Source organism: Phoca vitulina, unplaced genomic scaffold, assembly GCF_004348235.1.
Source record: "Phoca vitulina isolate PV1807 unplaced genomic scaffold, GSC_HSeal_1.0 scaffold65, whole genome shotgun sequence".
NCBI lineage: Eukaryota > Metazoa > Chordata > Mammalia > Carnivora > Phocidae > Phoca > Phoca vitulina.
In genome coordinates, this window is record NW_022589768.1 from 6,367,214 (window position 1) to 6,393,526 (window position 26,313).

A 26,313-nucleotide genomic window follows, 5' to 3' on the forward strand; every position below is an offset into this window, starting at 1 on the left:
TTAAGTACTCTTCATATTTACCATCTCTTTACAATCTTTGCTTTGTTTAGGTATCCCAAGGTCTGTATTCCACTTTCACTGATTTCCTCTTTAGCAGTGTTTAGTCTACTGTTAACTATCAAGGTTTTCATTTCTAGAAGTTTTCTGATTGTTTTCCAAATCTATTCCTTCTTATTTTATGGATTCTACTTCTTCGCTGATATATTTGAATATGTTAAAAATCACATTAAGTGGGGCGCCTGGGTGGCTCAGTCCTTAAGCGTCTGCCTTTGGCTCAGGTCATGATTCCAGGGTCCTGGGATCGAGCCCCGTATCGAGCTCCCTGCTCGGCAGGAAGCCTGCTTCTCCCTCTCCCACTCCCCCTGCTTGTGTTCCTGCTCTCGCTGTCTCTCTCTGTCAATTAAATAAATAAAATCTTTAAAAAAAAAAAATCACATTAAGTATTTGTGTGAAATATAAAGTCCCTTTTAGATTCCTCTAGTCTCTCTAAATCTTCGTATGTGAATTTTCCTATTGCTGGATATGTCAGTCTGTCTTGCCATGGACTTCTTTATGTGTTTTATACTTTATTTTAAGCACATCTTCTTTGGACATTTTATTAAATAAAGTGAAGCATATATTGCTGGAATACTTAACAAATTTGTAGAAGATATAAAAAAAAAAATGACTAATACACTGGTCAACAGAATCAAGATACAAAAAGATCTTGATGGAGTAAAATGAAATTAATTTAAAAAGATAATTAACAGATACAAATGTAAAATTTTGTATGTGGGTTCTAAAAACTAACTATAGAAATTCAGAGATGAAGGAACTAGCCTAATATCAACATGTGCAAAAATGAGTTGGGGGTTTTGGTTGCTTGCAAGAGCAATGGGACAACAGTATGATATTGTGGCCAACAAGCTGATTCTGCATTAATGGAGAAATAAGAGAAACATTAGTCCATTCTACTCTAGTGGTAGAAAACATGTGAAGTCCTGTGTTCAATTTAAGGTATAAAACTTAAAATGGAAATGTTAACAGAAATGTTCAGAAGACTGTGTCCATATTGGTGAAGGAACTTTGCTAACATTTCTCAGTATTTGTTAGATATTAGATGGTTTACGAGCATTAACTCATTCCATCTTTACAAAAACCAAGAGATAGGGATCCTTCCTAGGGATAAGTAAGAATCAGAGAAGTAATTCACAGCATCTATTTATATCATGAATTTTGTTCTAATTCTTAGTTTTACTTAAAATGTTAAAGCCTCTTCAAACTCCTTTTGGAAGCATATAAAACACAAATTCTAAATCAATACATTAATTAAAAGCTAGTTTTAACCGAATCTTAAATGTCTATAGAATGATCCAAGTTGAAACTCATGCAGTGGATTGTCTCAAAAAGGTGCTACAAAAGCAATCCTGTGTAACAACAACAACAAAAAAAAAACAAAAAAAAACCCAACCAACCAAAAACAGAGCCTGAGTCCATGCCTGCAATAATTCCCAATAGTGTCACATATTAACAGAGATTACAAACTAGATTATACCTAGCTTCAATGACCACAACACAAGCATGCAAAAATTCCTTTAAAAACATGACACTCAAAGTCTTAACTTGTTCAGACATACATATTAATGTTTAGAGTTAATGTTAAGCAGGGATTCCTTTCCATGCAGGAATCTGAATAAGCTGAGATCACTTATTATGGAAAAAGGGAAGTATATCAGGAGAGTAAGAAGATTCAAATAATAACTTAAAAATATTTTACTGCTTCTAATCTTCTTTAAAGGAAAATATTAATAAAGGAATATCAATAGGCAAAATGTCTCATATGTAACTATAGTCCGGATATTCTCTTCAAATAGGATTGTTCTAAGAACCTTGAAAGTACACTAATTTGTTTATATACATGCAGTTGCATAAATGTTTAAATGTTATATAGTTGTAGACGAATGTTGTCTACTTCTCTTCCTCATTTCTTTACATCTGAGTTATCAAATAAATCATTGTCTCCTAAGGAGAGTGGAGGTAGATGAAGTGGCAGAATAATTTTTCTAACATGTCCTGTGAATTTGTCATCATGCTTGACATTTGGTTTTAGGAGAACATGCTTCCTAATACTTACATAATCTTCTTTCAGGGTCTGAAGAAATTCCTGCAGTCTATCTGCTGTTTTCTCTGATGCTAGAGATATTATTTTCTGGTCCATTGTTGCACATATCAGGGAACTGTAGGGAAAGTATCAGAGCTGGATGAAACTTCCAGAAGTAAACAATTATTTTCTCTAAATGATTATTTTCTTTCCTGTTAACTATTTCATACATATTATAGACCATGTAACAGTGGGTACTCGTTAGTATGAGTAGGTGATTCTTTTTTTTTTTTTTTTTAAAATTTTTTTTTTTTTTTTTTTGTCAGAGAGAGAGAGAGAGAGAGAGCACAAGCAGGGGGAGCAGCAGAGGGAGAGGGAGAAGCAGGCTCCTCACTGAGCAAGGAGCCCGATGTGGGACTCGATCCCAGGACCCTGGGATCATGACCTGAGCCGAAGGCAGACGCTTAACAACCGAGCCACCCAGGCGTCCCTAGTATGAGAGGTGATTCTTATCCAAGCCAAAATAATCTGGAGAATTCCCTGGAATTTCCATATTAGAAACTTGTATTCTAATCAAGTAGTCTCATAATTTTTGCCCACATTTTTATATTTTTTTAGCATCTCCCTAGCACACTGCCTAGAACAAAGCTGCCACATAACAGTATATCAAATAATTATAAACATATACACAAGAATATGTATTATAAGCTTAAAGTAGTATTTGATAAATGAATAAATCAACAACACTGTAAATGCAAAGTGCCAATTAAATGGTATAAAAACAGGGTGCCTGGGTGGCTCAGCTGGTTAAGAGTCTGCCTTTGGCTCAGGTCATGATCTCAGGGTCCTAAGATCAAGTCCTGCATCAGGCTCCCTGCTCAGAGGGGAGTCTGCTTCTCCCTCTGCCCCTCCCCTCGCTTGTGCACACTCTCTTGCTCTCTCTAAAAAAATAAATTAAAAAAAAATAAATGGTATAAAAACAAATGAGAAATTAACAAGACTAATGAAATAAATGTGTGCCTAGAGGTCAAGAAGGCTTCCCAGCAGAGAGCTTGAACTGGAACTTAGAAATTAAATTTAGATAGTCAAGATAACCAGATGGTATACTTTATACACTACTGAGAAGGAGAATGTCATGAACAAAGGACTTCTTCATAGGAGAATCTGAAAAACCTATTTAGGGAAAATGAGGGACAGAGGTATGAAGTTCAAGTAGGGGAGCAATGAGTACAAAGGCTAGAAAGACAGGCTGAGAATAAACTGTACAAGATCTTTTTTTTTTTTCTTCAAGATTTTATTTTTAAGTAATCTCTACACCCAACATGGGGCTCGAACTCACAACCCCAAGATCAAGAGTCACATGCTCTACCAACTGAGCCAGGCTGGTGCCCCTAAATTGTGCAAGATCTTAAATGACAGATTAAGGGATTTAGATTTTATTCTGTAAATGATAACAACCAAAATTTTTGGAGCAAAAGAAAATCTGCCTGATTCAGATTCGGCCTGTTTCAGACTGAACAAGTGTTTGAGCAAACAATCTGGCATCAACACATAGATTAAAGTGGGGAGAGAGTAAGGACAAAGAGGAGAGACTAAGAAGTTATGGAGGGCTATTTTAGCGACAGACACAAAGGCCTGTATTAGGGTGGTGACTCTGGGGCGTGGAAAGGAAGAGATGAAATGGAAGCCTATTGGGAGGCAGGATTCAGTGCGCAGCTATGGGAATATAATGGGAAGGGGGAAATGCAGACTGGTGCGAAGACCTGTTCCCCTCCTGTATTTCTTCTTGTTTCCCATCCCCATAAAATGTACTATCCTCCACGCAGCTACTGAAACCAGACGCCTGGACATCCTTTTTTTTTTTTCCTGGAGAACATTCTTCACAATTTCACCTTCATCCTTCACATCCACTGACAAGTCCTGGCAATGTCAGCCCCTAAACATCTCTCAGATCTGTCTACTTCTCGGCTCCACTACTGCCGTATCACTCCACAGCCACCACCATCTCTCACCTGAACTACTACAAAAGCTTTTAACTTGGCCGCCACACAGCAACTAAAGTAATCGTTTTGAAACAGAAACCAGATTATGTGGCTTACACTCCTTCCACCTCCATCCTCACCTTAAAACTCTTCGGAGCCTTTCCACTGCTGTCCTATCAGTCCAATATCCAGAAGTCAGTTTAAAAGGTCCTGCAGGGTCTGGCCAGCACCTAACTCCCCTTCATCACTATATACTCCTTGCTTTCAGTCCTTCGAACCCCCAAGTTCTCCTGCCACAGGCCCTTACACTTAACTTTCAGTCTGGAACTTCTATACATACCCCTCCTTTCATCCCCTGCCCGCCAGTCTTTTAATTCCTACAAATCCTTCAGATCTCAGCTCAATCTACACTTCCCCAGAAGCTCAGTCTAGGTTAAACGTTCCCCTATTTTTTTTTTTTTTTTAAGAATTATTTATTTAGAGAGAAAGAGAGGGAGCGAGCAGGGGGAGAGGGAGAGAGAATCTCAAGATGACTCCCCACTCAGCCCTACCCAGGATCCGGAGATCAGGACCTGAGCAGAAACTGACTGAGCCACCCAGGTGCCCCTAAATACTCCCCTATTACATCTTTTCAAGGCAGCAGTAATTTCTCTTACCCTCACTACACCTTTAACGTTTTTGTAATTACTAGATTAGGACTGTATCTCCCACTTGACTATAAACTCCATGGCGGGGGGAGGGGGCGGCATGTCTGGTCTTGTTTACCACCGAACCTCCAGTACTTAATCACAGTACCTCCCTTGTTTTTTTGTTTTTAAGATTTTGTCAGAGAGAGAGAGCACGCAAGCAGGGGTAATGGCAGGCAGAGGCAGAAGCAGGCTCCCCGCCGAACAAGGAGCCCCACTTGGGACTCCCTCCCACGACCCTGGGATCATGACCCCAGCGGAAGGCAGACTCCCAACCGACTGAGCCACCCAGGCGTCCCCAGTACCTCCCTTGTAATAGGTGCCCAATAAATACTGGCTGAACAAATGAATTACTGAACTCCCTAGGCCCTGGGCCCCAGCCCTTTACATTCACTAATTTGATCCTCATACCAACCCTATGAAGTAGGTGTTACTAGTTCCAATTTAGATGAAGATCTTTCGGGATTTGGAGAGATTACATAATTGTCCCAAGGGTTAGAAGGCCAGTAGTAGCAGAGGCAGAAATGAAACCCAGTCCTGTTCAGCTCCAGACCCCAAGATCCCATGCTCTTAATTACTACCCCCGCCCCCGTCAGGGCCTAGGTGGGGTGGGGGGGCTGGGGAGGGCCGAGAAAATGCAGAAAGGGCACACTGACCGAGAGAGCCTTGCAGCCAGAGGGAGAACACGCTGAAATCTATCTCAGCGGGTGCATTTGCTAAATTCGGCCGAAAACCAGAGATGAACTACCAGGCGACTGCGAAGCGCGCAGCACCTCTCGTCCAGACACCAGCGCGGCTCAGGGACGGGAAACGCGCGGGTTTCCGGGCCGGGGCTCCCCCGAGAGCAACACGGAAACGCAAACTTGGAAGCGAAGCGGCCGGCGATGCGGGCCGTGACCGGGCCACAGAGGTGAAACGGGGTGAGATGTCTCAGACGCAGAACAGGAGGGCGGAGAGGGTGGCCCGCCCGGGAGGAGGGAGCCGCGGAACCCGAGGGACGCGGCGGGAGACAGGCCAGAGAAAACACCAGAGCGCCAGCTCGCAACAGCAGGCCTCCAGTCCTCACAGACCCACTCCCTCCCTGAGGCGCTGAGGCCCTACGCCCGGGCAGCGAGCGAAGCCTCCCCCTCCGCCCCCGCCGCACAGTTACCTCGGCCTCGCCGCCACAACCAACTTCCAAAAAGCGCGCTCAACCGCACGCCGCCGCACTTCCGTCACGGGACACTACAGGCCCCGCCCCCCGCGGCTTAGTTCCGCTGCCCGGGCGCACGCGCGTGGGATGTACCATTAAGGCAGAAGGGGTCGGGAGTCCTCGGACGTTCCCACTCCCAGTCGCGGGGAGGCGCAGCAGGCGAACTCGCATTCAGGACCGCAGAGAGCATGCGCAGTGTGGCCTGAACGTACCTGGAGCGTGGTGTTCACCCGTTAACACCTCTTGGTTACTGTTAGGGAAAGAGTGAGCACGAGATGGGCCGAATCAAGGGACCTCCAGGTCTTTGCATTGGAAGCACCTGGAAGGCAGATGAAGGTGTCCCACTCCTTGCGTTAGGGGAGGTACCAGTAACCCCCAAGATGTAAGCCCCAAGTGGCCAGGCGGCTTTTTGTTCTTACCCCTGCAAAACCTTAGCATTTAGCGCATAGTCTGGCAAAGCAGTAAATGCTCAGTAAGTATTTATTAACTGAACAACCGACAGTAGAGCAAAGAGCAATGGAGGGGCAGATCTAGAATCTATTTTAGGTTGAAGGAGCAGCTTGGGCAAAGGGCCTGAGAGCAACAAGCAAGCAAGCCCCTGACTAGTTCGGGAGGTGAAGGTGCTTGGGTGGGGGTGAGAAAGCAGGGGCTTGGAAGTCCTTTTCACATCAGGGGTAGTGTGGAAAAACAGCAGAAGTGGAAGGACGTAACTGTATTCACATTGTAGAAAAATCTCTCTGGTAGGTGAGTGCTGCAGAGACTTAAAAAGAGATGATGGGGGCGGGGAGGACTGAAGGCAGGACCCTTTAGGTAAATTGCCCTGGAAATAGGTAGTTGCAGTGGGGACAGGCGGAAGGGAGTTGACTGCATGTGAAAAAGGTTAGGAAGTAGAGTGCACCGGCTTGGGGGAGATGTGGGAGGAGCTGAGGAATATTCAGGCTTGAGTGATAGGTGGGGGTGGGTTGATAATGCCAGGGAACTGACACAGGGAGCACAGGGAAAGCTGCAGGTTTGGGGACAGGGTGATGAGGAAGCCTTCAGATTTGGACTTGCCAAATGGCATGTGAAGGAATGCTAAGATCAGAGGTATTCAGTGTGGAGCCTGACACCACCACCACCCCCCCGCCCCCGTCCGCCCGTCCCCAGGGGTGGGATGGGTCTACTTGGCCAGTACTGGAAGAAACAACCCCTGGAAGAGAAGGATGCCTCTAAGCTGTCCAGGCCTGCTTCTTGCTTATGACCCTTCTTAAGCAACTTTTACTTCTATCACGTTTCTGGCCCAATACTGAGCTGTAATATATGGCTAAAACACAGCAGCTGAGTTGGAAGATGATTCCTGAAAGGAATCCTTTAGCTTGCCAAGGATACAGATGACTTTACCTCATCTTCTCCCCACAAAGCCTCCCTTCTCGGCTGCTTATGGGACTGAGCCATACAGCCACGAATGTATGTGGTTGTGTCATCCAGCAGGCTCATTTGCCTTTTTGAGCCTCCAGTCGTGCATCCCAGCTGCACTTACTAAACTGCCTGTGTGAGTGTCTACCCAGTGGCATTGACAGTTCAGTGTCTTTTCTCCCTCTTGTTACACATGCAAAGGAAAAGACTGGACTCAAATGAATAACAGTATTTCCCACCCTGGTGCAGGCTTCCTTACTAAGCAACAAACCATATTCATCTGCTTCAACCAACTAAATTCCTACACTGGGCAGCTGGTGAGAACACTGACTTTAGAAGAAACAGCCAATTAAAACCAGGTTTGCAATAGTGGAACTAAATGTTCTTCAGACCTTGTCAGTAGTTCTCATTTGTGTGGTAACATTATAACTACTGATATTTGCAAGAGTCCAGAGAAAAAGGACAAATGGAGGCCCCCTTTCATTCAGGATACTGGGTCTTGCAGTGTGAGGGGCTTCATATGTTTGCATGAAGATCTACCCCATGCCTCCCCCCTAGAGCTGCTGTTGGCTCCCCTTTGGGTCTACAGTTGTGCACACCAGCCCGCCTACCCTAGAGAGGGTGGACCGAGGAAGGGGTTTGTATAGGCCAAGGAAGCGACTTTGGGGATGTTTTGGAAGGTACTCAGAGCGTGGTCTGAAGGCAGGCATGTGGGTTTTGGTGGTTACACTCTCTAGGATCCTTGATCTCATCATCTAGGAAGGGGGCTAATAAGGCAGCCACCCAGACCAAGAGCTCTAGTTGCCTGGGTTTAAGGGCGACTCAATTAAGAGAATAATCAAGGTAGCACGTATCGAAAGCCTAGCACTTAGAAACCCTTCATACTGTTAGTTCCCTCCAGCAGTCCCACATTTGGGTCTAAATATGGAAGAATTGGACTCAGGGTCTCAAACACATATTTGTACACCCGTGTTCACGGCAGCATTGTTCACAGAAGCTAAAAGGTGGAAACAACCCAAGTCTTCATGGACATTGAATGGATAAACAGAATGTGATATATCCAGACAAAGGAATAATCTTCAGCCTTAAAAAGGAAGAAATGCTACCTGTCACTTACTACAACGTGGATGAACCCAAAGGACATTATGCTAAGTGAAATCAGCCCATCACAAAAAGACAAGTACTGTATGATTCCACTCATAAGAGGTATCAAAAGGAGTGAAATTCACAGAAACACAAAGTAGGATGATGCTTGACCAGGGTCTGGGGAGGAGGGAGAAATAGGGAATTATTGCTTAATAGATACGAAGTTTCAGTTTTGCAAGATGAAAAAGTTCTGGAGATCTGTTTCACAATAATAGGAATACTTCACACTACTAAAGTGTACATTTGAAAATGGTGAAGATAATTAGCCAAAAAAAAAAAAAAAGGACAATACTATCTGGGCAGCTCATAGGATTGTTAAGGAGAACCAGCTGAGTCTACCCTGAAGAAATTCCAACCTGGTAGGATTTGAGGTAGAGGTTTAACAGCTTACTATGTGTATCCCCAGGGTCTAGAAAACTGACACACAGAGTGACTTCATAAATATTTATTAAATGGGTACAGAATTATGAACTCACCCTTAGAAAAATACAGTTTTAAATTATCTCAATGAAATGTTAACAGTTCAAACCCAAGATTTTGACTTAAAAATATATTACTACTTTTAAAGCTTTTTGTGAATTTGAAATCATTTGAAGATTAAAAGTCCAAAACAGGGCACCAGGGGCGGTACAACTTGTTGAGTGTCTGACTCTTGGTTTTGGCTCAGGTCCTGATCTCGGGGTCATGAGATCGAGCCCCGCAACGGGCTCCAAGCTCAGAGGGGGGAATCTGCTTGGGACTCTCTCTGCCTTTCTCTCTGCCCCTCCTTCTCTCTCTCAAATAAATGAATAAGCCTTAAAAAACAGAAAAAAAAGAAAAAGAAAAGTTCAGAACAACCACAACAAATAAAAATGTTAGCTCCCTTCCCCTACTGGTCTCTTTTTTTCTCAGAGGCCTGAAAGACAGGACGGGGGGGCTGGGAGGGAGTAATCCTTAAAAACTGGCCTCTCGCAATTGGTGATGTTTGATTAAGGCTTGTAGATTATCCCAGTACACTGTATGCTAACTAACTGGAATTTATTTTTTTATTTTTATTTTTTTAAAGATTTTATTTATTTATTTGACAGAGAGAGACACAGCGAGAGAGGGAACACAAGCAGGGGGAGTGGGAGAGGGAGAAGCAGGCTTCCCACCGAGCAGGGAGCCCAATGTGGGGCTCGATCCCAGGACCCTGAGATCACGACCTGAGCCGAAGGCAGACGCTTAATGGCTGAGCCACCAGGCGCCCCCTAACTGGAATTTAAATAAAGGTTTGTAGATTATCCAATTGTATTATATCAATGTTCATTTTGTGATTTTGGTCATTATACCGTGGTTCATTATGAGAATGTCCCTAGTTTTTTTTGGAAATACACCCTGTTTGTTTTTCCTCATATTGTTAAACCTTACCTCACCAAAAATAACCTTTGAACAAGCATACCGATAGATTTTATTTATCCTCATTGCTTTCACCACTGGCACTGCGCACTTCCCCATGACCACAGCAGACCCTTCTTTGGGGAATGAGCATGGCTCCGGGAGACCTGCAGCTTTTTAGCTCTGTGGGGCAGCCCATGCTGGTCAAGGCACCCTCATTCCCACCGTGTAACTGTAAGGAAGGTGCAGAATGTCCCCCGACCTGGGTTTTCCCATTTTCCGAAGGAGGGGTCGAGCCCAGGACAATTATTACCGGCCAAAAGGGAATGGTGGTGACCAGATTCTTGCCCTCAGGAAAGTGAGGTGATGTCACCTTCCCCAGAAGCCAGGGGGCAGGTGTGACTTTCCTGAGCAGTCACTTCTGGAGGACGGAGCACAGCCTGCGTGTTGCACGGTAAGAGGGCTTTAGAATGACCAGGACCCCACTCCCCACCGACTGTGCGGCTTTGGGCAGGGCCTCCCATCTCTCTGACTCTCAGCTCCCTATTCTGTAAAAAAGGGGAAGATCCTCTCTACCTCACATCTGGAAGGACCACAGGTAAGGGACCTGTCACAGTACAGAATGGGGGCACAGCCAATCCGAGCCCCCTCCCTGCCTGCCTCCAGCCTGGGAGAGAGAGCCAGGGAGGCTGCTGTTGTCTGCCCACACGGCCAGCACAGGTGTCTGGGCCAATGAGGGCAGCGTCCCCCCTCACACAAGGGAACTATTGTTCTAGCACAGGAGCTAGACATGAACGTGACTCTTGGGGGCGGGGGGGGGGGGGGGGGGGAGGGGGGAGGGCAGAGGCAGGACCGTGAGCAGAAAATAGTGTTACAGGAAGCTCTGCTCCCTAAAAAGGGCCTCATGGTCTGCTAGCATCCTGAAAAGCTCTTGTTTGGGTCTTTAACCTGCAAGTGTTCTCGGTGCACAGGAATGTTCCTCGCGAGGCACTCTCTCAGCTGGCTTTGACTGAGGCTATGCTGGGCCTTCTGTCCTTCCTTCCTCCGGAGCTCTCATCCACCCTCCCTTATCTCCCACGAAGCTCACGCTCTTGGAAGCTCACGCTCTTGGAAGCACCGGGGGACAAGTCCTGAATCACATCTATGTTAGTTTGCTAAAGCTGCCGTATCAGAGTACTACATACTGAGTGACTTACACAACAGAAGTGTATTTTCCAAGATCAAGGCATCGGCAGGACTGGTTTCTCCCCAGGCCTCTCTCCTTGGCGTGTAGATAGCTGTCTTCTCCCTCTGTCTTCACATCATCTTCCCTCTGTAACTGTCTGTGTCCAAATTTCCTCTTCATATAAGGACACCAGCCAGATTAGGGCCTATCCCATGACCTCATTTTACCTTACCCTTTAAAGGCCTTATCTCCAAATACAGTCACTTTCTGAGAGGGGATAGTACTTCCTATACGTAAATTTGGGGGAACACAATTCAGTCCGTAACACCATTTTACAGGTGTCCAGCACACCCATGAGAGCAATCGTGGCCTGGAATTAGGTTAGGATCCCCCCCCATCCTCCTTTCTCCGCTTCCTGCACCCCCCCCACCTCACCATTGGCCAGCCCCAAAGAGGAAGAGGGTGGTGGTAAGGATAATCCTCAATCTACTTCCCCACCAATCCTCAGAGCTGATGGGGCATGAGAGGTCAGGCAAGGTAGTGAGCTGGGCACAGGCAGGAGGGGGAAAGGGCCAGATACTCTAGGGCAGTGCTTTTCAAACTTCTCTGTGCATAGGAATCACTGGGGGGGTGGTCCTTGTTAACCTGCAGATTCTTGTCTGGGGAAGAGCCTAAGACTCTGCATTTCTAACAAGCTCCCAGATGATGCTGATGCTCTTGGTCTACAGGCCACACTCCAAGGAATAGTAAGGTTTAGACCAGCACTGTCCATTAGAAATACAATGAGAGCCATTAAAATTAGAAAATTTAAAAAAAAAAATTTTTTTTTAAAGATTTTATTTATTTATTTGAGAGAGACAGAAAGAACAAGCAGGGGGAGCTGCAGGCAGAGGGAGAGGGAGAAGCAGGATCCCCGCCGAGCAGGGAGCCCAACGCGGGGCTCAATCCCAGGACCTGAGCCGAAGGCAGATGCTTAACCAACTGAGCCACCCAGGCGCCCCGAAAATTTTAAATTTTCTAATAACCACATCAAAAAAAGGAGAAAGAAACAAGTGAAATTAACTCATATATTTTCAACCCGATATACTCCAAAGCACTACCACTTCAGAATATTAAGTCATGTAAAAATCCTTAATAAATTTTATGCTGGGGTGCCTAGGTGGCTGAGTCGGTTAAGCATCTGACTCTTGATTTCGGCTCAGGTCATGATCTCACGGTGGTCTTGAGATCAAGCCCCTTGTTGGGCTCTGTGCTTAGCAGGGGGTCTGCTTGAGAGTCTCCCTCTCCCTTTGCCCCTCCCCCCGCTCGTGCACGCGTGCTCTCTCTAAAATAAAAAAATACAAATCTTTAATTAAAAAAAAGAAATTTTATGCTCTTTTTTGTGCTTAGTCTTCAAAATCCAGTAGGTATCTTATATTTATAGCACATCTCATGTTGGACTCTCAATACTTGATCACAGAATTTACAGTTGAAAAAGTAGAAGCACACACCTAAGTCATTCCAAACATACTTCACAGTTTTCCAATAACTGGATCTAGTACCAACCTTTCCATTTAAATTTAAGTTCATTAAAGTTACAATTCTTTGGTGCCATTATCCGATTTCATGTGCTAAAAAGCTACGGCGGGCTAGCGGACAGTGCAGGACTAGACCCTCAGGGAGCAGAAAGATAGAAATGAGGGGTTCTCCAGCTCCGGGGAGGACTTGGGAGGAAATAAAGTCAGACAGCAGCCTGAGCAGGAGCCCAGGAAAGGGGCTGTCAGAAGAAAAGAGATTAAGGTTACTTAGCTGCACCCCAAGATCCAAGCCCAGGCATTGCGGTCTGCTCTAGAGGAAGGGGTCTAGAGAGACAAGTGGGGGTCAGGCGCTGCTCCAAGGGACTGCCCCTCCGTGACACTCTCATAAGCCCCAGGATGTCTGGAGAGAGCATAAGAGGATGAAGGGATCCCAAATCTACCTAAGTAGGAATCGATTGTAAACCAAGAACTATTTCGGGGGAAAACCAAAAAGCATTTCTGGGGATGGATTCTGGAGAATGTCCTGTGCACAGAACCTGTCCCAGACACCCCCGGGAGGCAAAATCAGGACCGAGGGTGACATTACAGAAGGCTGCTTGGGGGTCAGACCAAGGATGAGTTTTAAAACAAGGAGGATCATCCAGTAGTAAAAACAGGGAGCTCCCTGCCCTTGGCATCCCAGAGAAAGAATACTCTAGAGAAATCATCCCGCGCCCACCCTCCACTGCACCCCCAGTAGTGAAATACCAAAGCGGAGACTGGGAAGCCACCTGCTGAGGGGCGGCAGCAGAGGGGTTTCTTATCTTACGGAGGGTTGGATAATGTGGGTCCCTCCACCCAGATGCATATTAATTGCACATTTGGGGTAACTGTCAGCATTCACTGCGCATTTACATTTACTAAGTGTCAGTCACTGAGCTAAGCACTTTCATCCTCACTAAAGCCCCGAGCCTGTCCTCCCATCATCCCAGCTTCTCAGAGGAGGACACTGAGTCAGAGTGGTGAAGTTAATTCTCACAGCTAGAAGGTGCTGGAGTTAGGATTTAAAAGTGGGCAGCCTGATTCCAAAGCAGGCTCCTATCACTCCACCGTACTGCCTAGAAGGCGGCTCAGCCTGTCTTGCCCTCTTCCCGCTCCGCCTTATCCAAGGCGCCCCACTCACTGCGGAGGTGACATCTACCACACCCGGCGGGAGAGTGACAGGCCTGGATCTGCCACCAAGACCACTGCGTCCACAATCACATTTAAAATTTCCCTCCATCTCTTGCATGTCTTACCCTGCGATGTGCTTTCTCAGACCCCCCTGCAATGAGAGAGAGCGAGCGAGTGAGCAAGGAGGAGGGAATGGGGCTGGCCCAGATCCCACCCCCACTGCCCAGCTTCCACATGGCTGAGCAGGAACTCAGGAGCAGAAGCACACAAAAGAGGGCTTTGAGGTGGCTGCAGCCAGGCCCAGGCCAATCCCCCCGCCCCCCTGGTGCTTCACTTGCCCCAATCTGGGCCTCCCTGTAAGCCTGATTTAACGGGGAAACTGTGGGCCTTGAGAAGTTCCTTGTGACACACTAATCCCAGCCTGCTGACTGGACCACGCCCCCAGTGGAGGCAACCTCCAGGCTCCTCGAGGAGGAGGAGGAGGAGGAGGAGGAGGAGGAGGAGGAGGAGGAGGACGGCGGACGCAGGTACCAGGTAGCCCTAAGGAGAGCTCGTAGGTAAGTCAGTAGCAGGGGTCTGGCTGGGCCAAGGAGCCCAGGACTGGGATGAGGATTGGGGGGGTGGGGGTGGGGAGACCACATCCCAGGCTGCCTGTAAAACTGAAACCAACTGGCCATTCTCCAAGTGCTGCTAGATCAACCCGATGGCAGATTTAGCAAATAAAAATACAAGGCACCCAGTTAAATGTGAATTTCAGATGAACAACAAAGACTTTTTTAGTGTAAGTATGTCCCAAATATTGCATGGGACATACTTATGCTTCAAAAGTCTTTGTTGTTCATCTGGAATGGACACGGGATTGGGCATTCTGTATTTTATCTGGCAACCCTAGATGGCAGGGAACAGCTTCACCACGGAATGGGGGTGAATGTGTTTTCATTGTATATAGTTCATAAATCAGTATTTTAAAAACTCAAAATTAATTAGATTGGGCATATTTTTAAAAGAACTGCTGTACTGACTTTCACCTTCTAATTCGAGGCTCTAGGATCTTGTCCTAACGATCTGCTTAACTGGCTGGGGGTGTCCTGCCACTATCTCGCCTGCCTAAGCTCAATTCTATCAGCCTCTCCATTCCTGTTCCAGCAAAACGCAAGTGAGGGAGGCCACACCAGTATTTCAGTCTGTCTCTGTGTCCACACAGTTGGAAGTCTACCTGCCAGAGACAAGGCTTAGATTTGATTCCAGTTGGTGGGTTCCCTGCCCTGGCTGGAGCTGGGGAGTGGGAGAGGCAGGGAATTAGGAGATCCTCAGATATTCCCTGGGCTCTGGGATCCTCTCAGTCTCTCTGGGCACACTAGGGCAATGATCAGTCTGATGCTAAGAAAGGGAAGGGAAATCACGTTTTAGAGCAAAACATTGTGCTAGGTACCTTACAGAAATGATAGGCTCTTCATTACAACTCTATTTGGTAGGTACAATTATTATCCCCAATCTGAAGATGGGGAAACTGAGGCTCAGAATGGTTCAATAACTTGCCTAAGGTCATGTGGGTGGTAAATGACAACTCTCGGTTCCAACCCAGGTTTCTCTGACCCTAAAGGGTTTTCTGTAACACCCATTCTCCTAGGGAGTTTGCCTGGAGAGGTCTTGGCCCTAGCTGTCAAAGTGGTGGTTCAAGTCTCACCTTCGTTACTTTCCAAAAATGAGCAGGTGACAGAACTGACAAGTGGGAACCTGGTCAGAGACAGGAGCAGGGTGGTGACAGCTCCTTTAAAGGCAGTGGGGATGTTTAGGGGGAGAGGAAAAAAAATCTGGCTTCAGGAAAGCTGTCTCCAAAAATACTCAGTGGGTTGAGCAGGTTGTCATGTGGGCAATGGATGAGATTTGTTCTGGTGGCCAAGCACTGCCTCTCTGCACGTTATTTAATTGAACCTTCATTACCCTCCTTCCACCTCCCTTTTCCAGGGGACAACCAAGACTCAGGTTAAATTACATAGCTTGCAAGTGGAAGAGACAGACTTTGAACCCAGGCCCAACTTTTGCCCCAAGAGGCTGCGTCCCGATGCTCATGGGACGTCACAGCTTGGTCTCCGGGCCTGATCCCTGGCTGTTTCTGGTTGTGCGACAGTGGACAAGTCACTTACTCTCCCTGGGGTCTGCTCCTTCCCATGTAAGATGGGGAGAATAATGCCGGCTCTGGCTCTGAGATACTCATCTGAAATTACTTAGCGCATCACAGAGCACAGAACACACACCCGGTATTCTGGTTACATAACTAGTCATCACCCCTCCTGGGAATGAATGCACCAGAGAAGGGGCCATCCACTAGGCTGGGAAGTTTCCGAGATCCCCCTTTGGGCTGGAGAAGGAGGGCCACAGACAGGAGGAGCGATTGCCTTATTCTGCAGTGATCATGTAACTTCAGAATGGAGGCCAAAACTAGGCTCTCCCTGGCTGCACCAACTCATCTTAAGAACTAAGGTTTGCGGTATTTGTGTGTATTCCTTCTCAAAGGAGTCTTTCCCAAAGTGTAGCCCAAGGATCATTTTCTTCAGGGCCGTGGTGGTGATGGGGTGATGGGGTGCTGCTTTAAAATGCAGATTCCTGGCCCTAGTTCAGACCCCCTGAGTCGGAATCACAGGGTGCATGCAGGACCCAGGCACCTGTATTTCTACCAGATTCCTCAGGCGATTCTTATGCACTCAAAAGTTTGAGATCCATTGTTCTGAGACATTAAGAGAATGGTCTGTCCAGACTACTGCCCCCCTTGACTTCCTGCCCTAGGGAGGAGGCCGCCTGGAGAGGCCAGCACAGAAGTGAGGCCCTTATTTTTCTGAGGATTCAGTCTTCCAGAGAGGCAGCATGTCAGAGGGCGTGAGTACCCCTGTGCTCTGGTCTCCCCCCCATCTGCCTTCCCTCCTCCTTCTCTCCCTCCCCATTTCTCTATTGTTTGGTCTGCTCAGGACCCTTATGGGCACTCACCCGTACAATCCCTTTGTGGTCCGGGACCCCACCCAAAGGGAGAAGGCTTAACAGTGACCTTGGACAAAAGTACTAGTTTAGGGTCTGAGCAGGCCCATTGCACTGGCCTGCTCAAGCTGATGGGGGGCTCTCCCTGTTTTTTCCTGACTTCTCTCTGCCTAGGTGGGCACATTCCGAGTGGTCCCTGAAGAGGAACAAGAGCTCCGTGCCCAGCTGGAGCGGCTTACGACCAAGGACCATGGACCTGTCTTTGGCCCGTGCAGTCAGCTCCCCCGCCACACCTTACAGAAGGTGAGGTGGCCCGGGGTGCAGGGAGGGGCGGGCTGGGGCGGGCGAACAAGGGGGAATGTTGACAGTATCCTCTCTCCTGTAGGACGGGTCCAGCCCCAGCTCTCCAGGATATCCTGGAGCGAACGGACTGGCCTGTTCTAGGGGCCGTTCTGGAGGTCAGGGCCATGGCAGCAACACTGCGCTGACCAGCATCCAGGCCAGCCTAATCCGAGACTATAGCACCAACAGATATCAATGCCAGGACCTAGAGCCCCTGGGTGACTAGAGGCAGATATGAGGAACACTGGTTTGCAAGTGGCCCAGGGGAACAGGAACCCAGCTGCTGCCCCCACTGGATAGGCAAGAAGCCTGAGCTCTAGAATCAGACCTAACTTTCAACTTGCTGTGTGACCTTGAGCAAGTAGCTTTCCCTCTCTGGGTCTTGCCCTTTGTACCTCTGAAGAAGGTTGTTGGACCAGCTCAGAGAGGATCAGACTGTGCTCTGCAGAAAGTGGCAGAGCTGTCCTGGCCTGAGCTGAGCCTGGGCTCCTAGCTTGCATCTCTGTTGCCCAGGGAAAGGCGCTCTGAGTTCCCCCAGACCTGAGTCCCCCTCCTTTGCCTTCCCCCCCCAACTCCTGCTGTCCAAGGAGACAGCTGCCTGAGGCATGCGCAAGAGTTCTGCAGACCCAAACAAGGGGAGGAATAAGAGGCTCTGGGGCAGGGGGCAGGCTGCGGTCTGCGGGGTATCTTTTTTTTTTTTTTTAAAGATTTTTATTTATTTGACAGAGAGAGACACAGTGAGAGAGGGAACACAAGCAGGGGAGTGGGAGAGGGAGAAGCAGGCTTCCTGCCAAGCAGGGAGCCCGATGCGGGGCTCAATCCCAGGACCCTGGGATCATGACCGGAGCTGAAGGCAGACGCTCAACGACTGAGCCACCCAGGCGCCCCTCTGCGGGGTATCTTTGTTTTTGAAAAGATCAGAATCAAGCCTGGGAGGCTGCAGAGAGAAGTGACTGAAAGTCCAGCCTGAGTGTGAGCCCCAGCTCCACCCCTTCCTACCTGGGTCACCTTCACCTCTAGGGGCCTCAGTCTGCTCATCCTGAGAAATGGGATGTGGATACTCACTTTATGGCGGTGGGTTTCGGCCTTCGGTATTTCAAGGCCTTAGCAGAGTGCTACGTAAGGGCTCCAGGAAGGGGAAGCCGCTGTCCTTAGAAACGCTGACCCCTTTGTTGGTCTCCTGCCAACAAACCCAGGATGCGCAGTTTGACCCAATGTTCTGCGAAAGTAACCGGCAGTCTCAGGGGCTGCCAGTGCAGATGCTGCTCTTGGGGGCAGAGGAGCCATGGCCCCAGCGGCAAGCCCTCGGCCCCTCGGCCGGGCTGGCACTGGCAGGGGACTCCTCGCCTGGGCGGCCTGCTCCGCACCCGCGCCCGCCCGTCTGGGCCTCGCTGCCTCCACCCCACCCCGTTCCAGGCCAAGGACGAGCTGAACGAGCGGGAAGAGACCCGGGAGGACGTGGTGCGAGAGCTGCAGGAGCTGGTGCAGGCCGAGGCGGCCTCCGGGCAGGAGCTGGCCCGGGCGGTGGCCGAGCGCGTGCAGGGGAGGGACAGCGCCTTCTTCCTGCGCTTCATCCGCGCGCGGAAGTTCCACGTGGGGCGCGCCTACGAGCTGCTCAGAGGTGAGACCCGCGCCCCGAGGCAGCGCCTCCCGAAGGCTGGGGCGCCCAGGTGGTGAGGGTGGCGTTGACTCTCACCCGGGCACGGAGGAGGCTGTCCCCTCCCCTCCCCACTCGTTCCCTACCCTGTGCGAGTCCTTATCCTTACCCGGAGCCTCCTTCTCCTTACTCGGAAAATGGGGTGTGAACTCAACAGCCTCCGCGTTCCTAGAGGTCTGGCTCCCCTCCCCTTTCTCCCAGGCCTGGAGAGCGTTCCCGTCACCCCCACCCCAGCCTAGGCTTTGGCTGACCATGGCTGCAGGAAAGGGGGGGTGTGTGCCCGTCGCCCTGCAGGTACCTAAGCCTCATGCGGAGTGGGGCTGGAGACGGTGCCAGCCCTGGGAAGGAGCCCTGAAGACAGAACTGCCTGGGCCTGTTGGCTGGCTCAAGACAGGTTTCCTAAGGAAATCCAATCTTTGGGGGGGGGCGGACAGAAGGGGGTGTCCCAGCAGGCCCTCTGCAGGCTAACGATTCTCCTTTTTTCACTTCTTCCTTCCCCAAAAGTGAATTCACAGTCACGCTGTGCCAACCACTCTTTTAGGCCAAAGGATGCAGCAGAGAACAAAGCAGACAGGAACTGTCTTCATGGACTTCATATGCTAACTGCGGAATAATAAACCAGAGAAATAAAATAAAATTACCTAAACTGTTTGGTAGTAAGAAAGGATAATGAGGAAAAAATAAAGGAGGTGGATGTAAAGACCCGAGGGGTTGGAGTTTTAGGTAAAGTGGCCAGGAAGGCTCCAGGGCAAAGGGAACTTCTGAAGAAAAATGCAAAGGAAATGAGATGGGGGTGGGGCTATACCTGGAGGGTGGTAGGAACGGTGAGGAGGTCAGTGGCATTCCCTAGGCAAATGCTCCCCAAGAACCTCTCCTGGGCCTGGTCCCTCTAGGGTTCGGTGGTCGAGAGGCGGGGACTTGTTCAGGACAGGTAAGGGGGGGTTTGTGGGTGGGAGAAGTGCTTCTGGAATCAGGAAGGGCCTTTGGCTTCTGCGTGGGGTTGAGGTTTGATCTTGGGGTCTTTTCTATGCAGCTAACCCTGTGCCCAACTGGGAAGCCTGAATCTCTGCCCGTGGGCAAGAGAAAATAACAAGTAATAATCGTCCTCAGATTCAGGATTACACCTCATGTTGGCACGGTTTACAGGTTCATACCTAGAATCGCATTTGATTACTGCAGCAGTTTGGTGAGATAGGCCAACCGTGTTTTGAAGAGGAGACAAGGGGCTCAGAAAGGTTGCTTGTGCCCTGCTTGGTCGCACACAGGACACTTGTGGAGGAGCCAGGCAGGAGTCCGGGTCTCTGGAATCTTGCTGTGTGCCATTCCCCGAGGGGCTGGCTCCCTGAGGGGCTCGTCTGCTCTCCCTCCGCCAGGCTACGTGAACTTCCGGCTGCAGTACCCCGAGCTCTTCGACAGCCTGTCCCTGGAGGCGGTCCGCTGCACCGTGGAGGCCGGCTACCCTGGTGTCCTTTCCACTCGGGACAAGTATGGCCGGGTGGTCATGCTCTTCAACATCGAGAACTGGGACTCCGAAGAAATCACCTTCGACGAGGTCAGTGGGGGCTGACCTTCCCGGGCAGGGGAGAATTTGCAGGCAGGGCCCCTGGCCCATACATGACTACTCCCTGGTACCCCTGCCAAGTGGCAGTGACAGCCGTGGGTCAGCCCTGCCGAATGCTGAAAGCTGAGAGCGACACAGAGAACAGGGATTAATGGACTGTGGGTTGGGAGAGATTCTGGAAAGCCCAAGTTTCAACCTATTAAGCAGCCTGAGTTCTCTGCGTATATTTATTTACTTGACCATATGACTTGAAGAGTATTCGTTTGATTTCTTTTTTATCATGTGATTTTATTTTTTTCTTCATGATAAGGGTACTCTGTAATCCCCATCACCTATTTACCTGTCGCCCCACCCACCTCCCCTCTGGTGACCATCAGTTTGTTCTCTATAGTTAAGAGTCTGTTTCTTGGTTTGCCTCTCTCTCTTTTTTCCCTTTTGCTCGTTTGTTTCTTAAATTCCACATATGAGTGAAATCATATGGTGTTTGTCTTTCTCTGATGGACTTATTTCACTTAGCATTATACTCTCTAGCTCCTTCCACGTCATTGCAAATGGCAAGATTTCATTCCTTTCTATGGCTGAGTAATAGTCCATTGCACATGTGTACCACATCTTCTTCATCCATTCATCTCTCCATGGACACTTGGGCTGCTTCCATTATTTGGCTACCGTAGATAATGCTGCAATAAACATAACGGTACATGTATCCCTTTGAATTAGTGTTTTTGTATTTTCTGCATTTATATATATGTGTGTGATTTTGCTTGTCAGGCCCTTAAGAGAGCTACCCTAAGTGGGGGGAATTAGGGTTTGTCTCAGGAGGACTTTGGCATGTGCCTCCAAGTCTTAAAAAAAAAAAATGTACAGACCCACTTTTGAAGACGCTGTCTTGTTGTCTCAGCATGATTTACTGAGCAGTCCATCTTTTTTCCCAGTGACTTGAGATGCCATCTTAATCACAGTCTCTATTTTCATATACATTTGGGATGATTTCTGGACTTGTATTCTGTGCCATCAGTCTCTGTCTATTCATGCTCCAACACACACAGTTTTAATTACAGAGATTGTGTAGAATGTTTAATATGTTAAGGTTAGTTCTATCCTATGACTCCTCTTTTTCAGGGATTTTCTAGCTATTCTTTTATGTCTACCTTTTCCTATAGACTTTAGAATTAACTTGTCTAGCTCCAGGAGAAATGTACTTTTATTGGGAGCAAACTTGGGGGAAATTAGCATCTTTATGAATGCAACATCATGTCCTGCCATACTACCCACGAATGAAGGGTGCCTCACCGTCCCTTTTACATGCCTACTTTTGAACTTGTATTTTTATTATTTTTTAATTTTTTAATTTATATTTATTTATTTATTCATTTATTTATTTTTAAGATTTATTTATTTGACAGAGAGAGACACAGCGAGAGCTGGAACACAAGCAGGGGGAGTGGGAGAGGGAGGAGCCGGCTTCCCGCGGAGCAGGGAGCCCGATGTGGGGCTCCATCCCAGGACCCTGGGATCATGACTTGAGCCGAAGGCAGATGCTCAATGACTGAGCCACCCAGAAGCCCCTTTATTATTTTAATTAATTAATTAGCTAAAGAAATCTCTGCACCCAACATGGGGCTCAAACTCATGACCCCAAGATCAAGAGTCACACACTCTACTGACTAAGCCAGCCAAGTGCCCCCTACTTTTGAACTTTTAGGAGCCTTTTCAAGTTTTCCTCATAAACATTATGCACATTTTTCCTTAAGTTTGTCTTAAGTGTTGCTATAAATGGGGTTTTCTCTGCCATTATATCTTCTGATTGGTTATTGTTGGTATATATGAAATTATTGGTTTTGGTTATTAGTTTTATATCCTGAATTCTTTTATTTATGGTAGTTTTTTAATTGATTCCCTTGGGTTTTCCAAGAATGCTATCATATTATTGTAAATAGAAAAGACAGTTTTTCTTTTCCTTTTCTACTTATGAATTTTTTTTTTTAGGATTTTATTTATTTATTTGACAGAGAGACACAGCGAGAGAGGGAACACAAGCAGGGGGAGTGGGAGAGGGAGAAGCAGGCTTCCCGCGGAGCAGGGAGCCCGATGCGGGGCTCGATCCCAGGACCCTGGGATCATGACCTGAGCTGAAGGCAGACACTTAACGACTGAGCCACCCAGGCGCCCCTCTACTTACGCATTTTTTTAAAAACACTTGGTCACATTGGCTAACACCTGCAACAGAGGGTTAAATAGTGTAGAGCTAGCGAGCATCCCTATCTTGTTCCTGATGCTAGGAGCAGGCGTGGTGTCTTAGACTAACTAAGATACTGGCTTTAGGACTGAGGGGCGTGTATGTGTTTGTGGGAGAGATTTAAAAATATTTTTTCTTGGGGTACTGGCTGGCTCAGTCAGTGGAGCATGCACCTCTTGATCGTGGGGTTGTGAATTTGAGCCCCACATTGGGTGTAGAGATTACTTAAAAATAAATCTTTAGGGGCGCCTGGGTGGCTCAGTCAGTTAAGCATCTGGCTCTTGGTTTTGGCTCAGGTCATGATCTCAGGGTCATGGGATCGAGCCCCGTGTCAGGCTCTGTACTCAGTGCGGAGCCTGCCTCAGTTTCTCTCTCCCTCCTGCTCATTCTTCTCTCTTTCTCAAATAAATAAAATCTTTAAAAAAATTAAAAAAAAAAATTTTTTTTAAAGTAGGCGTGGAGCCCAATGCAGGTCTTGAACTCATAACCCTGAGATCAAGACCCAAGCTGAGATCGAGTCAGATGCTTAACTGACCGAGCCACCCCCCCAAAAATAAAATCTTTTACAAAAAACACTATTTAAAAATACTTTTTCTTATTACATGGTGATATCTACTTATTAGAAAATGCAAAAAAATAATAAATTAAAAATCATCCACAATTCTACCAGAGATTTCTACCATTGACATCCTTCCAATCGACTTTCTTTTTTTTTAAGATTTTATTTATTTATTTGAGAGATGGGGAGAGCACAGAGGGAGAGTAAGAGGGAGAAGCAGACTCCCCGCTGAGCAGGGAGCCTCTCATGGGAATTGATCCCAGGACCCCGAGATATGACCCAAGCTGAAGGCAGACCCTCAACTGACTGAGCCACCCAGGCATCCCCCAATCTACTTTTTCTAGAAACATGCACACACATGCACACTACACACAATTTTTTCTTATAAAAATGGGATCATATACTACAATAATATATCACGAATGAATATTTTCCTGTATCATTTCATTGTATATATATAATTTTAACTGCTCCAGAATATTCCATGGCATGAATGTACCATAATTTCACCAGTCCCTTATTATTGGGCATTTAGGTTGTTTCCAATGTTTCTACTATTAAAAGGGTGCAAGGAAAAACACCCTAGCATCTAACCATGGATATGACATTCAAGGTTATTTTCTTGGGACATATCCACAGAGGTGGAATGTCCCCATTTAAAGCCTGTGACAAATTTCCTCCGGTAAAGGATGTACTAGTTAGTTCTCCCCTCAGGACCTTAAGCCTTAATTATCTTTGCATGTTGGGTCTTACAGCCTGTCCACTCTGTGTCCAAGATCTTGCAGGCATATTGTTTCATCCTGGAGAAGCTACTGGAGAACGAGGAAACTCAGATTAATGGTTTCTGCATCATCGAGAACTTCAAGGGCTTTACCATGCAGCAGGCTGCCGGACTTCGGGCTTCTGATCTTAGGAAGATGGTGGACATGCTCCAGGTGAGGCTTCCGCCCTCTCTCCTGCAGGAGCCTCTCACAGGGCAGGAGGCTGGGAAGCTGGGCCCAGGTGCCCTGCTTCATGGTGCTCGCCAGGACCCTAGATCTAACCACCACCTAGCGCCATAATGAGGAATGACAACCACAAAGTCTTGGATGGTGATCCACAGTGTGCCAAGCATTCACATTCATTCCTTAACTCCTTGAGAGCAGACCCTTCCTCCTCTCTGCTTCATTTTACAAACCTTGAAACCCAGGCTCAGAGACTTGAGTGACTTCTCAAGATCATAAAACTCTAAAGTGGAAGAGGTCAGACTTGAACCTACACCTTCTGACCTGGAATCCCCTTCTCTGTCCACACATGTCACAGTGCTTCTCTTTGAATGTGAATTTGTCCCAAGAAAGGGATGATCGTTAATGTCCCTGACGGCTCACTCCTGTGTATACTGATGTGTCAGAAGTCCTTCCGAAATCTGCTTTATGTATATCTGGGAAAGGAGGGGTGGGAGATGGGGGTCATGGGGGGCGGTAGGTGTTGAAGGACAATGAGGTATGATAGTAGTGTCCCTGGGGTCTCTAATAGTTTTCAGTCCACTCAGCAGGCAAGTGGGTTTGAAAAAGCTTGGTCACCTAAAAACCAAGCAAGGCTAGCATTTCATTTCCTCACTTCACCTAATGGCAAGGTGTTACACATCAGCAGGGATGGCCTCTGGGGTTACCTCCCTGCAGTTTGGAGCCTTGGTGAAGCCAAGGCTCCCCAGTTGCTGGCCCAGGAATGGAACCTTTAGTGGGCTATCCTTTGGGGCAATCATGTGATGAGACAAGTGTGTCCTCAAGTCATGGGGGAGGCAGTGGGGGAGTGAGTGGGAGCCTCTGAGGCCACTGGGGCCATGGGCTGGAGCACTCTCTGTCACTGCAGGATTCCTTCCCAGCCCGGTTCAAAGCCGTCCACTTCATCCACCAGCCGTGGTACTTCACCACCACCTACAACATGGTCAAGCCTTTTCTGAAGAACAAGTTGCTCCAACGGGTGAGTGCGTGGTCACACAGGGAGGGTGCTCACCAATTCTCTGGCCAGTGAGGGGGTGGTGGCCATAGCAGGAAAGAGTTCACGAGACAAGGGGGATGAGGGTGGGAGGAGGAGGGGACCCCACCTGAGCCCTCCTCAGACTCTGTGCCGTGGTCCTGAGCTGAGTGACAGCACGACACGGAGGACTGTGGAGACGGACACCATCAGGCAGACGGGGCATGCTGTGCCTTTCTCCTCCTGTCCCTTTCCTCCCCTCTGTCTCCCATCCCGAGGGCACCCCCCCACACACTCAGCTCTGTCTCCCCGGCTTCCCTGCAGGTCTATGTCCATGGAGATGACCTCTCTGGCTTCTTCCAGGAGATTGATGAGGACATCCTGCCCTCCGACTTTGGGGGCACACTGCCCAAGTATGACGGCAAGGTGGTTGCTGAGCATCTCTTTGGCCCCCGGGGCCAAGCTGAGAACACAGCCTTCTGAGGACGTCTCCCGCCATCTACCTGTAGTTAGCACCCCCCGGCTCTCCTCAGCCGTCCTGGACCCAGAAGTTTGGGAAAAGGGCTGCCTGAGGTGGCTGTGGTTCCCCTGAACCCCCTTAAGCTTGGATGAATTCAGGTGTCACCCTCCTCCCAGGTTGGGGGGCAATAAAGCAGGGGCAATTCCCTTGAACACGAAGAATTGGGGACAGTTATATTCCTACTGCCTCTGAAGCTTAGGACAGTGACTTGTGTGGGGTTGAGTTTCAAAGACTCTAAGCTTCTCGATGATTTCCTTTCTAGCAGTTCTACCTCTTGGGGTCTGTGAAAACAGGCAAGGAGGCTGATTTAAAGATCTCTCCGCTGCCAAAGTAAAATACAATAAAAGGATAAAAGAGGAGGGATATAAGACGATCTGGCAAACAGCAATTTTGGCGGCCGGTAGGCAAGAGGGGGCTTTTTTATGTGGAATTCTGGGGTGGAAGCGGCCTCGAAGTGGCTCCATTTTGTGGTGGTTTTGTCCCCTCAGTCGGGCGGGGTGTGATGTGTGCAGTGGTCAGGAGCTGGGACCCCCTTCCAGGGTGGCGGTTGTGTCCCGTCCTATGAGGGGTCTCTCCACCCAAGGCTCTCTCCTCTAGACCCCTTGCCTTGACTGGTAGTGTTTTTTTTTGTTTTTTGTTTTTTTAAGATTTTATTATTTATTTGTCAGAGAAGAGAGAGCACAAGCAGGGGGAGCGGCAGAGGGAGAAGCTGGCTCCCCACCGAGCAGGGAGCCCAATGCGGGGCTCGATCCCAGGACCCTGGGACCATGACCTGAGCCGAAGGCAGACGTTAATGACTGAGCCACCCAGGCGCCCCGTGCTTGGCGATTTTTGA

The 26,313-nt window shown here is 48.2% G+C and overlaps 2 protein-coding genes across 3 annotated transcripts in view; one reads left to right on the forward strand and one right to left on the reverse strand.

Moving 5' to 3' along the window:
* Window positions 1–5,963, reverse strand: part of FANCI (FA complementation group I) — an 80,380-nt gene extending 74,417 nt beyond the window's left edge. For both annotated transcript variants that reach the window (XM_032391945.1, XM_032391944.1), the window contains exons 1-2: window positions 5,899–5,963; window positions 2,114–2,216 (exon numbers count right to left, since the gene is read on the reverse strand). In XM_032391945.1, coding sequence (XP_032247836.1) covers window positions 2,114–2,197 — 84 coding nt within the window. In that variant the 5' untranslated portion in view covers window positions 2,198–2,216; window positions 5,899–5,963. The remainder of the gene's footprint in view (window positions 1–2,113; window positions 2,217–5,898) is intronic.
* Window positions 5,964–14,172: 8,209 nt separating this feature from the next.
* Window positions 14,173–25,833, forward strand: RLBP1 (retinaldehyde binding protein 1). The gene is made up of 8 exons (XM_032391994.1): window positions 14,173–14,228; window positions 16,459–16,548; window positions 16,819–16,947; window positions 18,403–18,607; window positions 20,017–20,195; window positions 23,779–23,937; window positions 24,854–24,964; window positions 25,283–25,833. Exons 2-8 carry the CDS (start codon window positions 16,537–16,539, stop codon window positions 25,439–25,441), a joined length of 954 nt encoding a protein of 317 aa, XP_032247885.1. The 5' UTR covers window positions 14,173–14,228; window positions 16,459–16,536; the 3' UTR covers window positions 25,442–25,833.
* Window positions 25,834–26,313: the final 480 nt, after the last annotated feature.

What these genes read in the sequence shown, in the direction of transcription:
- RLBP1 (XM_032391994.1), top strand. An exon ending in AAGAAATCACCTTCGACGAG is followed by an intron (nt 20,196 to 23,778) that starts GTCAGTGGGGGC and finishes TCTGTGTCCAAG; the next exon opens with ATCTTGCAGGCATATTGTTT. An exon ending in AGATGGTGGACATGCTCCAG is followed by an intron (nt 23,938 to 24,853) that starts GTGAGGCTTCCG and finishes CTGTCACTGCAG; the next exon opens with GATTCCTTCCCAGCCCGGTT.